The following is a 13,295-nucleotide window of genomic DNA, read 5'->3' as shown; positions in this document are numbered from 1 at the left end:
TTGGCGGTGTAAAGCCCCGGGTTTGGAGCAAAAAGTCCCAGTTTGGGGGGCACAAAGTCCCGGGTTGGGGTTAAAATGCCCCAGTTAGGGGCAAAAAGACCCTTTTTAGGGGCAAAAAGCTCTGATTTGGGGTGAAAAAACCATTCTGGGAGCCGAGGGCCCCAGTTTGGGGGAGAAAAGCCCCGGTGTGGGGGCTGAGGGCCCTGCTTTGAGGGTGAAAAGCGTTGTTTTGGGGTCAAAAAGCCCCGTCTGGGGGTCGAAAAGCCTGTTTTGAGGTTGTAAAGCCTGGTTTTGGGGTTGAAAAGCCCGTTTGGGGACTGAAAACCCCGATTTTGGAGTCGAAAAGCCCTGTTTGGGGGCTGGTGCTCCCCGGTGCGGTGACCCGGTCCCGCGGGCGGGTTCCCGGGGGGGCACGGCGATGGGGACGTGGTGGCCCCAAAACTGGGATATTTGGGGGGGGGGGGGGGGGGGGGGGGGGGGGGGGGGGGGGGGGGGGGGGTGTCACCTTTAACCCCTTCCCTGCCCCCCGCCCCGCACCCCCCAGGACCCCGCCGGCGTTTTTGAGCTGCTGGAAGTCGCCGGCAGCGGGACGTAGGGGGGAGGAGGAGGAGGAAGGGGCGCGTAGGTTACTCATCTGCCAGCCCCACATGGCCCTCTGCCCCACGCGTCCCCCTGTGCCCCGCACGATGGGGCCCTCCGTGGGGCCGGTGTCCCCTCCGTGGGTCCCGCTGTCCCGCGTGTCCCCCCCCCCGTGACCCCCCGTCCCTCCGTGTCCCCGCAGCCCTTGGCGGAGCAGCCCCGGCGCCCGCCGCCGGCGGAGGCGAGGGTGGAGGAAGGCCGACGGCTGAAGGTCACCCGCGGCTGCGGCGCCGGCTTCCGCGCCGTCGACATCGACCGGGCGACTGCCGCGGCCTCGACGTCCCCGTCCACGTGAGGGGGGGCGCGGGGGGGGGCGCGGGGGCTGGCGCCTTCCTCGGCGCACGTCTGGGCGCTCAGCCAGCTGGCGCCGAGGCAGAGACGGGAGGCGACGACGGTAGAGCTGGCGTCGCCTCCGCGTCCCGGCCCGCACGAACGACGGGGGACGTGGCGGGACGCGACACGGGGGTGGGTGGGTGGGTGGGTGGGCCGCGCGGGGGGACGCGGGCCGCGCGGGACGACGCGGGCCGCGGCCGTTTCCTCAGCCTGCGCCAGATACTCCACTGGGACAAAATGGCGGACGGGGGTGCTGAGGCCGGACCCGGGGGGGGGGGGGGGGGGGCAGCGGCCTCTCCCCACCTCCTGAAGCCAGGCACGGCTCCGACTCCCCCTCCGCGTGACCCTTTTCCCCCTCAACATGGCCCCCCTCTGCGACCCCCTGTCCCCCCTCCGTGACCCCCCGCTTCACGTGACCCCCCCGCCACGTGACGCCGTGGCCCCGCCCAGGTGTTCCTCGCCTTGGCGCGGGCGGGGGGCGGCAGCCGGGTGTGCTTGGTGACCCTGCCCCGTCACGGCGCCCTCTGCTGGTGACCCCGGCCGCGCCCCGCCCACCCGTCAATCAATCAGCGCCCCTCCCCCGGCGTGATGGACAGGTGGGAGCCACGCCCCCCCCCGCCCCTGCTGCGGGGCAGAGCCAGCCCCGGGGACCCCGCTAGGGGGCACACCCCCCCCCCCCCCCCCCCCCAAGTCCCCCCAGTGTGGGGGCTGGGCCCCACCCACACCCCCCCATGGAGTCCCCCCCACCGTGGGTCAGCCCCCACTTCACTGCTCTCGCTCCAGGCCGTCTCTGTAGATTTTCCTTTAATTATTTGATAACAAGGAGTCATTAACGAAGCACTTGATGGGCCCTGGGGACCGTGGGGCGCCCCATGGTTGGGGGAGTGGGGGAGAACCCGCTGTGGGGCAGAAGTTGGGGGGAGGGGGGGCTCCTGCCCCACAGAGTGACCTTGACATTCACTGTCAATAAAGCCCCGAACCCCAAAACGACCCCTTGGCTGCGCCAGACCCCGGGGGTGGTAGGCGGGGGGGGGGGGGGGGGGGGGGCTAGGGCCCCCCCAAGTGTGGGGCAGAACAGGGGAGGGGGCACCACGGGGTTCTTAAGCTCAGGTATTGGGGGGGTGATATGGGGCTGCCCCATAACAGGTACTGCTCCATGCCCCCCCCCCAGACCCCCAAGTTGGGGGACCCAGGCATCCAGCCCCACAGGAGATGGGGGGGTGGGCATCGACCTGGGGTGCTTTTTGGGGGCCCCCCCCCAGTATTTGGGGCCCACCCCATGGAGGCTCCGGAGCTGACACCAACAGCTTCTTTACTGATCTGTAGGGATGGGGCGGGCGACACACAGCCCCCCGTGGCAGCGGGGCACACCCCATAGTCACCCCACAGCTGCCCTATGGGGACACGGGGGTCTGCCCCACAGCCCTGGGGGAGATATGGGGCTGCCCCACAGCCCCTATAGGGACAGACAGACACCCCATAAACCCTCACGGGGACACCCTATAGCCCCCACAGGGGACCCAAGGCTGCCCCACGGCCCCCCATAGCCCCCACAGGGACAGACAGACGCCCCACAGGGATGTGGGGCCACCCCATAGCCCCCCTGGGGGACGTGAGGACACCCCACAGCCCCGTCCCATAGGCTCCCCCCCCCCCCCCCCCAGCCATGGGGCCACCCTACAACCCCTATAGGGACCCGGGCCGGCCCCACAGCCCCCTGTGGGGACCCAGGGCCACCCCACAGTCCCCCCCCACGGGGCCAGAGAGTCACCCCACAGCATCGTCCCCCCCCAGGGACCCCTCCAACCCCCCGAGAGACAGGGGGGACTCGAGAACACCCCCCACAGCCCCTATAGGGACAGCGAGACACCCTATAACTCCCTATAGGGCTGCCCTATAGGGCTATGGGGCTGCCCCATAGCCCCCCCCTCGGGTTGGGGGGGGTCAGGCGCTGAGGAAGAGCCTCTTGTACCACTTGTTCATCTGCTCGAGGAAGATGAAGGTGAGGACGGTGTGGGGGCCCAGCCGGGCGTAGTAGGGGGTAAAACCCTTCCAGAGGCTGAAGAACCCCTCGTACCGCACCACCTTCACCAGCACGTCCTGGGGGGGGGGGGGGGGGGGTGTCAGGGTTGGAGGGGGTCGGGGGGGCCCCCAAAACACTGGGGGTCCTGCCCACCGCCCCTCAAAGAGGGGACGCCCCCCCCCCCCCCAAAAGCCGCCGCTCGCTCACCAGCCCGTTGCGGTATTCGGGTTTCCCGTCGATTGTCCGCATGTTTTGGATGCTGTCGGGGAAATTTGGGGGTGAGATTTTGGGGTGTGTCCCCTCCCCAGAATTAATTACAGGTGTGGGGGTGTGTGTTTCCCCTTAATTACCCACCGGGTCTTAACGATGTCGACGGGCATGGAGGCAGCAGTGGTGACCAGCCCGCTGATCATGCTGGCGCAGAAGTGGCAGAGGATATCGTCGCGGAAATACCCTGGGGGGGACGGGGGGAGAACCCCAAAAATAAGTGGGTGGGTCACAGATTTTGGGGGACCCCCCCCCCGCATACCCCAAGCCTCACCGGAGTCGAGGAGGAACTGCTTGGATTGGGAGTAGGAGGCGAGCTGGGCGGCGTTGACCACCACGGCCCGCGCCATGGTGGGGATGCAGCCCTGGGGGGGGGGGGGGGGGGCACAGTGAGGAAGGGGGGGGTTTAGGGTACTCCCCCTGCACCCCCATATCCCCCCCTGCACCCCCACATTCCCCTGGGCCCCCCCTCGAGCGTGGCAACCCCCTCCTCCCCCTCCGTGCGGTCCTGGGAGGGGGGAATAGGGTGAGGGGGGAATAGGGTAAGGGGGGGGTGTCGGGGGGGGGGGGGGCCATAAGGGGAGGGGGGGATTTTGGGGTACCCCCGGCACCCCCATACCCTCCAGAGCGTGGCGACCCCCTCCTCCCTCGCCATCCGCACCAGCGCGTCGAAGACGTTGCGGTAACCGCGCCGCTCGGCGGGGGGCAACCTGCAAACCGGGGCCGAGTTTGGGGTGAAAAAGGCGGATTTCGGGGCGGGGGGGGGGGGGGGGGAATGAGAACGAGACGCGGACGGACACTCCAAATTTTGGGGGGGGGGTTCACCTGCCGTCGGCCGTCATGCGGATGAGGGCGACCTCGGCGGGCGTGCCGACGAAGGCCCCGGCGGCGCCGGCGGTCATGCCGATGGCGGCTTTGGCCAGGAAGGGGGGGGGGGTCCCGTCGGCCCCCCCCAGGCGCTCCAGCAGGACGCTGTAGATCCCCAGGCGGGTGGTGGTGTAGGTGGCCTGGCGCAGCAGCCCTGCCGACAGCCTGGGGGGGGGGAGCGGGGGGGGCACCCCAAAAGTGGCCTCGGGACCCCAGCCCGGGCCTCGGCATCTTCCGAAAGCCCTACCGCGCCTCTGAGACGCGCCCCCCCCCCCCCCGAAAAACTGGCCCCAGGAACCCCGAATTCAGAGTTCAGAGCCAGGACCCCCCAGGACCCCGACATCATCCTCAGGACCCCACACACCCCCCCAAACTCTAACACCAGCCCCAGGAGCCCCCCCAAACCCTTAGACCACCCCCGGACCCCCCCCATCCCCATGCCCCCTGTGCTGTCCCCCAGGACCCCCCCAAACCCCGACACCATCCTCAGGCCCCCCGGCATCAGCCCCAGGGCCCCCAAAACCATCTCTAGGACCCCCCCCCCCCACTGTCCTCACACCCCCGCACTGGCCCCAGGACCCCATCACCCCCTGCAGGACCCCCCCCCAAACCCCCACATCATCTCCAAGACCCCCAAAACCAGCCCCAGGACCCCCCCAAAACCCACCTCACACCCTCTATGTTGTCCCCAGGACCCCCCCAAAATCTCCAGGACGCCCAACATCCCCAGGACCCCCCACACCCTCCTCACCCCCCCAGGCCGTCCCCAGGGCCCCCCCAAACCCCAACCCCATTCCCAGGACCCCCAAAACCATCCCCGCGCCCTTGGGTCACCCTGGGTGACCCCGGGGGGGGCTTGGGGGGGCCAGGGTGACCCCAGGAGGGTCCTGGGTGACCCTGGGGGGGGGTCCAGGGGGTTTTGGGGGGGGGGGGGGGGGGGGGGGGGGGAACAACATGACCCTGCACAGGACTGGGTGACCCCACGGGGTCCCGGGGGGGTCTGGGTGAACCTGGGGGGGTCCTGGCTGACTCCGGGGGCGTCTGAGTGACCCCAGGGGGTCCCAGGCAGATCTGGGGGGGGGCCGGGTGCGTCCCAGCGGGTTTGGGGGGGGGGGGGGGGGGGCGTCCCAGGGGAGTCTGGGTGACCCCAGGAGGGTCCTGGGTGACGCCGAGCGGTTCGGGGGGGGTTCCAGGGTGACCCGCGGGAGGCTTAGCGGGGGTCCCGGGGGGGGCCGTTACCCGGTGTAGATGCCGCGCAGCCCCTCGCGGCGCAGGATGGAGGTGAGGGCGTGCAGGCTGGTGGGGTACTCGCGCCCCTTGGCCCCCTCCCCGCTCAGCTGCATCCGGTTCTTCACCAGGTCCAGGGGCTGCACGAAGACGGTGGCCCCCATCCTGGGGGGGGGGGGGGGGTGTCAGCTGGGGGGGGGGCCAAAATCCACCCGGCAACACCCCCCCGGGGAGCCTGGGGGGGGGTAGGGGGGGCCTGCAGGGGTTTTGGGGGCGGGGGGGGGGGGGGGGGGGCATTTAAAAGGTTTGGGGGGGGCCCGGAGGGGTTTTGGGGGAGCTGAAGGGGGATTTAGAGAGGCTAAAGGGGTTTTGGGGGGCACTGGGGGGGCATTTGGGGAGGCTGAAGGGTTGGGGGGGGCCATGGAGGGGGCTGGGGGGGGGTTGAGGGCGTTTTGGAGAGGTGGGGGGGGTTGGGGGGATTTAGCGGGGGGGCTGAAGAGATCTGGGGGACACGGGGGGGGGCTAAAAGGTTTGGGGGGGCATGGAGGGCGCTGAGGGGGTTTTGGAGAGGTGGGGGGGGCTGAAGGGATTGGGGGGGCACTGGGGGGGTCGGGGGAGACATGGAGGGGGGTTCGGGGCTTCGGGGGGGGGGCTGAGGAAGGCTCAGGGGGGTTGGGGGGTCCCGGGGGGGGTCCCGGTTTTGGTTTTTTTCCGGGGGGTTGTCCCGCTCCGGGGGGGGGGCTCTCACCCGGCCAGGCCGCCGAAGAGAAACTTGACCGACTTCGGGGAGGTCTTGGGCCTCTCGGCCGCCGGCGTCGCCGCCATCGCGGCCGGGACCCGGTACCGGGGCGGGGGGGGGGGCACAAGGACCCGGGGGGGGCCCGGGGGGGTCCGGAGCCGGCGGCGGCCCAAGGTGACTCGGGGAGGGGGGGGAAGGTGTGCGCATGCGCGACGCGGCTGCGCGGGGCTGGCGGGAGGCGTGGCCGCGCAAAGGAGGGGGCGCGGTCTCGCCTTGAGGGCGCGGCGTCGTCTCTCTGGGGGCGTGGCCCCGCAAGGAGGGTGGGGTGTCGTCTGAGGGGAGGTGCGGTCTGGCCGGGGGCGTGGCTGAGCGCGGAGGGAGGCGTGGTCTGAGCCGGGGGGGCGTGGGCTAAGAGGGGGGCGTAGCCCCACGCTGAAGGCGTAGCTTGGTCCAATAGGGAGGCGCCGGGGGCGTGGCCCCGCGCCGAGGGAGGCGTGGTCTAAGGGAAGGGGCGTGGCCCCGCTGAGGGCATCTCCCCGCCCTCCCGCCTCTCATTGGCTAGAGGTGTTTAGGCGGGAAGGATGTTTGGCAGGGATTGGTTAGGGAGTGGGCGGGCTTTAGGGAGGTCTTGTCCTTCTCTCGCGAGAGCCTACCGGGCGCCGCCATCTTGCGAGGCCGCCGGTTCTGAGAGGAGGAGGAGGAGGCGGCGGCGGGAGGAGACGGGAGGGGACGAGACGAGACGAGACAAGGCCTCGGCCCGGCCGGAGGGTCCCGGTCCCGGTCCCGGGATGCCGCCGGGTGCCGGAGCCGCCGCGTGCCGGAGCCGCCGCTGGTGCTCAGCGCCGTTGTGTTGCCTGCCCAGGACTATATCCGAGCGGTGAGCGCTGGATGGGGGGCGGGTATTGGGGGAGGCTGGGAGGTACTGGGAGGCATGCAGGGGTGTCCTGGGGGTACTGGGAGCACTCGGAGGTACTGGGAGGCACCGTGGGTATACTGAGAGGTACTGGGAGGCACCGTGGGTGTACTGGGAAGCGCTGGGAGGCACTGTGGTTATACTGAGAGGTACTGGGGAGCACTGGGAGGTACTTTGGGGTGCATCAGTCGGCACTGGGATCATTGGGACCCCCCCCCAAGTACCGGTGACTGGTCCTGACTGGGAGTTACTGGGCAGGTACTGGACCCCAACACCTCCCTGGAGTTTGCCGACCTCCCGGCTCTTTTCGGGGCCGCCCCTTCCCCTCCAGGGGCTGCTGGTAGGTGCCCCCCCCCCCCCAAACACCACGACCCCCCCTAGACCACACCCCCCCCCATATTGGGGTGCCCCCCCGGATACCGGGGTCCCCTCCAGCCCCTCCCCTGGTTTTTGGGGGTCTTGCGGGGGGGGGTGGGGGGTCCCTGAGGGTTTTGGGGGGGTCCCTAAAATGGGGTGTGTGTCCCCCACCCCACCCTGAGGTGCTGGGGGGGTGACAAGGGGGGAGTGGGGGGTGACGGGGTGTCACCATCCCGCAGGTGACAAGGTGACGCAGCGCCTGGCGCCCATGGGCGATGCGCGTGGCACTGCGGGTGGTGGGGTGATGCCGTGATGGGGTGCCACGAGCGATGGGGTGACCCACGGGTGACGGGGTGACACCGTGACCAGGTGACCTGGTGACGGGGTGACACTGTGACAGGGTGCCACAGGTGCCATCGGTGCCACGGGTGGGAGGGTGACGGGGTGACATTATGACCTGGTGACAGGGTGACACTGTGACACCGTGACAGGGCGCCGCAGGTGATGGCGCCACGGCTCAGTGGCTGCCCGGACCCTCGGCCACGCTCTGGCGGGAGCAGCTGCCGAACGTTCCCTACAGGAAAGGTACGTTCTGCCCCACGGTCACCCCACGGCTGTCCCATAGCCACCCCGTGGCCACCCTACAGCTGCCCCGTGGCACAGCCATGCCGCTCCCATACAGGCCAGTCAGCCCCACGGCCGCCCCGCTGCCCTCCAACCTGCCCCACTGGCCATGGCCGCCCCACAGCCACCCCTTAACCTGCCCCACGGCTTCCCTACAGCCAACCCCCGTAGCTGCCCCACAGCTGCCCCATAGCCATCCCTCACCCTATAGCTGCCGCACTGGCCTCCAACGTGCCCCAGCAGCCACGGCTGCCCCACAGCAGCCCCGTGCCACCCCCACACCTACCACCACCGCCCTCTAACCTGCCCCACTGGCCATGGCAGCCCCATAGCTGCCCTATAGCTGCCCCAGTACTGCCCCACATCACGCCCGTATGGTTCAACCAGCCTCACCGCCGCCCCCAGCCCTCGAGCCTGCCCCCCACAACCACAGCTGCCCTATAACTGCCCCACACAGCTCAACCAGCCCCACGGCAGCCCCACAGCTGCCCTGTAGCTGCCCCACAGCACCAGCTCCCCCATCCCCTGCCCCGCTTACACCCCATAGCGACCCCCATGGGGGGGGGCAGTTAGGGGGCCCGAACACCTGGGTCCCCCCCATAGCTGGACGGGGGCGGGGGGCTGGGCTCCTTCCACCCCACAGCTTCCGCCCCACGGCCTAACGGCCGCCGCAACCCGGACACCCGGGTTCCCGCCGTGGGGCGCGTCTGGGCCCCTCCCCTCCCCACTGCGTGGGACCCAGGCGTCCGGCCCCCCCCCGAATGAGTCAGCGCGGGGGGGGGGGGGGACGGGGGGGGGGAGGAAGCGCCGGAGCCGCCGTCGCTGCCCTTATAAGGCCTCGACGGCGCCGGAGCCGCTTCCGCCCCGCCCGGACGCCCAGGTCCCTGCCCCACATCCCCAGCCCCACATCCCCCCTTTCTGCCCCACAGCCTGCCCGGAGACCTGGGTCTCTGCCCCATGTCATCACCCCGGTGCTGGGGGCTCTGCCCCACATCGTGGCCTGCCCCACATCACCCCCCCCCCCACCAAGACACATGGGTCCCTCCCCCACATCACACACATGCACACACACACACACACACACACACACAGACCAACCCCCCCCCCCCCCCAAACGCCTGGGTCCCTGCCCCACATCCTTCCGTGACCCACCCCGACATCTCGGTGCCCTGCCCCACATCTCCCCACATCCTGCCTACGTGCCTGGGTCCCTGCCCCACATCACCCCCTGTGCCCCACGACCCACCCAGACATGCACATCCCTGCCCCACGTTTTCCCACCCCACAACCCCCCCATCTCACACCTGGGTTCCCAGCCAGGGGGCGTCTGCGTGTCCTGCCCTGTGCCCACGGTGAGACCCCCCCCCCCCAGGTCTGCCCCAGCCCCCCCCAAGTTCCCCTCTGCCCCCCTTTTAGTCCCCCCGCTTCTTTCCACCCCGTAGCGTACCACAGCCGCTGCGCGGACCCCCGGCTGACCCACACTGCCACAGCTGCAGCCTGTGGGGGCGCCTCCCCCCCCCCCCCCCCCCCGAACGTGCCCCCCAATAAAGGCCCTGCCCCCCAAGTTCGGCTCCTGTGGGGTTTGGGGGGGGGGGGAATGACGTGGCTTCGCTCCTGCCCCATAGTGGACTATGGCCCCCGGGGTGTGGCGCAGCACCCTTGGACCCGGGTGACCCGGGACGCTCCCCCACCCCACAAGCACACACAGAGGGTGGAGCCCTGCCCCACGCGTCTGCTGCCCGGCCCCACGGCCCTGCCCCACACATTCACAGCGACATCCCCACGAGGCGTCTTTTATTGCTGCCGGCAGCGGGGTGCGGGGGGGGGGGGACGGGGGCAAGGGGGCTGGGGGAGGAGGGGTCCTGGAAATCCTGCTGGTCCCTGGGGGGTCCCGGTGGTCCCTGGAGGGTCCCGGTGGTCCCGGGGGGGGTCCCGGGGGGGGTCCCCTCAGTACTGGGAGCGCCGCAGGTGATTGGCCATCTCGTAGCATTTCTTGTTGACGCAGCCGCCGTGGACGCCCTCCTTCCCCATCACCAGCACTATCGCTGCGGGGGGGGGGGGGGGGTCAGCGGGGGAGGGGCGGGGGGTGACACCCCCCCCCCCCTACACACCGGGAGAGGGGGGAGGGTCAGCACCCGGCGGTGGGGGGTGGCGTTCCCTGTCCCCAAGACGGGGAGGGGGGGGAGATGGGGGCACTTGGGGGGGGGGGAGGGGAGGATTTGGGGACACTTTGGGGGGGGAGGGGTGACAGGAAGTGGGTCAGGGGTGATGGGGTGTGACCCGGGGGGGGGGGCAGTGCGGGCTGGGGACGGGTGCTGGGATACGGGGGGCCGAGGGGGGGGGTGGGTGCCACGGGGTGCTGGGGGGGGGGCTGTGTAGGGTGCCGGGGCAGATGCGGGGCGCGGGGGGGGCGCGCTCACTCTTGTTGGTGATGGTGGCGGTGATGTTGAAGGTGGGGGCCCCGGCGGCGCTCTTGGTGCGCAGGTCCATGCTGTGCTCGCCCTCCACCAGCAGCGAGTCGCGGATGACGGAGCAGCGCAGCCCCCCCAGCGTCAGCCCGTTCACCAGCAGCGGCCCCCGCTCCTTCCCCACCAGCGCGCTCACCTCCGCCGCCTGGGGGGGGGGGGGGGGGGGGGCGCGAGGGAGGTCAGGGGGCCGCCGCCGGACCCCCCCCCCCCTCCCAGCCCGCGACCCCCGCGGGGCACCCGGGCGTCCCCGGGACCCCGGTGCTCGGGCTGACGCCCCCCAGAAGGGACCCCGGTGCTCGGGACCCCCGTGTTCGGGGTGACACCCCCCCCCCCCCCCCAAAGGACCCGGGCATCCGGGGCGTGACCCCCCCCCCCAGGTGTTTGGAGACACCCGTGACCCCCCCCACCCATGACCCCCACGAGGGACCCAGACATTCAGGGTGCCCCCCCCTCCATGACCCCATAAGGCACCCAGGCATCCGGGGCGTGACCCCCCCCACCCATGACCCCCCCCCGTAAGGCACCCAGGTGTGCAGGCTGCGACCCCCCCCAAATAAGGGACCCAGACATTTGGGCCCCCCCCCCCCCAGGGCACCCACGTGTCCGCATAGCCCCCCCCAGGGTGCCCCCCTCCGGGCACCCAGGCGTTTGGGGACCCCCCACCCCCAAGAGGCGCCCAGACGATCGGGGTGTGACCCCCCCCCCCAATTAAAGACCCCAGACACCCGGGGTGTGACACCCCCCCCCCCCCCATAACGGCCATTCGGGAGACCTTCCCCCCCCCCCAACTTCCCGCCCCCCCCATTTCCGCGGGGGGACCCACACATCCGGGGACGGGGGGGAGGGGAGGGGGTGCGCGCGCCGCCCCTCCCCCACAGGAAGCCCCGGCCGCCCCTCCCCCACGGGGAAGTGGCCACATTCCGCGCATTTTTTTTAAAGGCCCCCCCCCCCTTTTTTTCTTTCCAGGAGACCCCATTAAATACGGGGGGGGGGGGTGTCGTGGAACAACGTGGGGCAGCGAGCTTGGAACTCCTGGGTCCCCTTCCCAAAATTCTGCGGGGGGCGGAAGGGGGGCACGGGGGGGGCCAGCCGGCCGCCTGAGTCGTGTGTCCCCCCCCCAAATTTACTGGGGAGGGAGCAGCCAGAAGCCTCAGCTCTCCCGCCTTGTCCTGGGCGTCCCCCCCGCCTGAGTCCCCCCCAAAATCCACGGGGGGGGCGGGGAAGGGGGGTTCCGGACCCCGGGGTGCCCCCCCCGGCTCTCTCAAGTGGGGGGGGGGGGGGGGGCCGGGCCACGCTGGCAGCCTCCGCGTTTTTCTGCCTTTTTTGTCCCTCCTCGGTGCCCGTCGCGGAGGGGGGGGGGGGGGGGGGCGGCGGGGGGGGGGTCGGGTCAGGCCCCGCCCCCTCCCCCTCCCCTCCGAGAGAAACGGGCGGGAAACGCCTTCCCTTCCCTTCCCCCCCTTCCCTTCCCCTTCCCCTCCCCTCCCCTCTGTCCCTGTCGCGATTCCGCCCTTCCTACCGTGATATTAGCGAAGGTCTTGCCGGGGGCGGCCGCCCAGACGGCGGGGGTATCGCGATAGCCGACGATAGCGGCGTCTTGGCAGGTCCCGTCCGCCAGCAGCGTCTCCACGTACGGCGCCCACCCGCTCATGGCGGCGGCGGGAAAGGGAGGGAGGGGGCGGAGCCTCGGCCAGGGAGGGGGGGTGGGCGGGGCCTCGCGCCGGGGCAGGAGGGGGCGGGGCCTCTGCTGGAAGGGCTCTTGCGCCTGCGCGGTGCGGCCGGCAGCCGAGCGGCGGGACGGGCCCGGCGGCCGCGCGGCGCGGCGGCTTTCATAGGGGACCGGGGGGGCGTGGTCCGGGTAGGGGCGGGGACACGCCGGGGAAGGGGGCGGGGCTTGGCGGGGCGACGCCCACCGGCGAACGGCGCGGGGCGCCGCCGCCTACAGCAATGGGGGGGGTGACCCCCCCCCCACGTTACCGCGACCCCCCCCCCCCCCCCCCCCAGGTTATCGCGACCCTCCCCGGTAGTGCGACCCCCTCCCCCGTTATCGTGACCCCCCCCGCCAAGTGCGGCTGTGCCCCCCTCCCCTCCCCCCCCCGTGCAATGGGACCCACGTGCAACCCCAAATTGGGGGGGGGGGCTGGGGGTCTTGCGGGGGGAGGGGGTTTCAGATTGGATCTGGGGGGGTCACCGGGACCGGGTGCAAGGGAGGACATCCCCCCCCCCCCCGCCGTGCAATGCACCCCCCTCCCCGTGCAAAGTCCTCGTGCAAGGAGCCCCCCCCCGTGCAACGAGCCCCTTGTGCAATGCGACCCCCCCCCTCGTGCAAACCCCCCCCGTGTACACCCCCCCCCCGTGCAATCGCCCCCCCCCCCCCCCCGTGTCGCGCGCTCTCCCGCGCCGGGGGGGCGGGACTTTCCGGGGGGGGGGGAGGGGGGAGGGGGAGGGGCGGCGGTTTCACTTCCTGCCCCGCGGGGGGGGGGAGGGGCCCCGCGGGTCGTTCTTGGGGGGGAGGGGGGCGGGGAAGGACCCGGCAGTTGGGGGGGGGGGGGGGGACGGACACCCAGGAGTTGGAGAGGGGGGAACCCGGGGGGGGGGGGGCTGGGGGGGCATCCAGGAGCTCTGGGGGGGTCCCGGCGTCTGGGCCCCCCCCCCCCCCCCGGTGAGAGCTTCCCCGGGAAGTGGTCAGAGCCGCTGCCCCCCCCCCCCCCGGCCCCACGGGGCCCACAGGACCCATCACCCCCCCCGGCCCCCCCGGCCCCGACCGACCCTGCAGGGACACAGCCCCCCCCCATCCCCTGTGGGCTCCATGGGGTGACACCCCCCCAAAAAAAGGGACCC

At 71.6% G+C, this 13,295-nt stretch overlaps 3 protein-coding genes across 4 annotated transcripts; 1 reads left to right on the top strand and 2 right to left on the bottom strand.

The window, feature by feature from the left end:
- Positions 1–1,759: 1,759 nt before the first annotated feature.
- On the bottom strand, positions 1,760–6,317 carry SLC25A11 (solute carrier family 25 member 11). 2 transcript variants are annotated; one of them, XM_030006963.2, is made up of 8 exons: positions 6,105–6,317; positions 5,369–5,496; positions 4,088–4,294; positions 3,882–3,972; positions 3,537–3,627; positions 3,350–3,449; positions 3,203–3,254; positions 1,760–3,072 (listed from the first exon to the last, which is right to left on the bottom strand). In XM_030006963.2, exons 1-8 carry the CDS (start codon positions 6,300–6,302, stop codon positions 2,917–2,919), a joined length of 1,023 nt encoding a protein of 340 aa, XP_029862823.1. In that variant the 5' UTR covers positions 6,303–6,317; the 3' UTR covers positions 1,760–2,916. The 2 variants fall into 2 exon arrangements, with proteins under 2 accessions (XP_029862823.1, XP_029862824.1); XM_030006964.1 differs by having other exon boundaries at positions 5,369–5,521; positions 6,105–6,262.
- Positions 6,318–6,445: 128 nt separating this feature from the next.
- Positions 6,446–9,569, top strand: LOC115338397. Its single transcript, XM_041121959.1, has 4 exons — positions 6,446–6,972; positions 7,267–7,348; positions 7,857–7,967; positions 8,023–9,569. Exons 1-4 carry the CDS (start codon positions 6,677–6,679, stop codon positions 8,122–8,124), a joined length of 591 nt encoding a protein of 196 aa, XP_040977893.1. The 5' UTR covers positions 6,446–6,676; the 3' UTR covers positions 8,125–9,569.
- A 197-nt stretch (positions 9,570–9,766) lies between these two features.
- Positions 9,767–12,255, bottom strand: PFN1 (profilin 1). The gene is made up of 3 exons (XM_030006969.2): positions 11,974–12,255; positions 10,410–10,602; positions 9,767–10,034 (listed from the first exon to the last, which is right to left on the bottom strand). Exons 1-3 carry the CDS (start codon positions 12,103–12,105, stop codon positions 9,937–9,939), a joined length of 423 nt encoding a protein of 140 aa, XP_029862829.1. The 5' UTR covers positions 12,106–12,255; the 3' UTR covers positions 9,767–9,936.
- Between the last annotated feature and the right edge of the window lie 1,040 nt (positions 12,256–13,295).

The sequence above is a fragment of the Aquila chrysaetos genome, unplaced genomic scaffold (genome assembly GCF_900496995.4).
Source record: "Aquila chrysaetos chrysaetos unplaced genomic scaffold, bAquChr1.4, whole genome shotgun sequence".
NCBI classification, from domain to species: Eukaryota; Metazoa; Chordata; class Aves; order Accipitriformes; family Accipitridae; genus Aquila; species Aquila chrysaetos.
Note: the sequence above shows the minus strand (reverse complement) of the source record. Positions and strands in the feature narration are given on the sequence as shown.

Excerpts from the sequence above, each read along its gene's own strand:
- PFN1 (XM_030006969.2), bottom strand. The coding sequence starts at position 12,105 with ATGAGCGGGTGGGCGCCGTACGTGGAGACGCTGCTGGCGGACGGGACC. Across the intron at positions 10,603-11,973 it reads AGACCTTCGCTAATATCACG|GCGGCGGAGGTGAGCGCGCT; the intron begins GTAGGAAGGGCG and ends CCCCCCCCCCAG. Across the intron at positions 10,035-10,409 it reads CGCCACCATCACCAACAAGA|CGATAGTGCTGGTGATGGGG; the intron begins GTGAGCGCGCCC and ends CCCCCCCCGCAG.
- LOC115338397 (XM_041121959.1), top strand. The coding sequence starts at position 6,677 with ATGTTTGGCAGGGATTGGTTAGGGAGTGGGCGGGCTTTAGGGAGGTCT. Across the intron at positions 6,973-7,266 it reads CCCAGGACTATATCCGAGCG|GTACTGGACCCCAACACCTC; the intron begins GTGAGCGCTGGA and ends GTTACTGGGCAG. Across the intron at positions 7,968-8,022 it reads AAGGTACGTTCTGCCCCACG|GCACAGCCATGCCGCTCCCA; the intron begins GTCACCCCACGG and ends AGCTGCCCCGTG.
- SLC25A11 (XM_030006963.2), bottom strand. The coding sequence starts at position 6,302 with ATGCGCACACCTTCCCCCCCCTCCCCGAGTCACCTTGGGCCGCCGCCG. Across the intron at positions 3,255-3,349 it reads GTCGACATCGTTAAGACCCG|CATCCAAAACATGCGGACAA; the intron begins GTGGGTAATTAA and ends TTTCCCCGACAG. Across the intron at positions 3,073-3,202 it reads CCGAATACCGCAACGGGCTG|GACGTGCTGGTGAAGGTGGT; the intron begins GTGAGCGAGCGG and ends CCCCCCCCCCAG.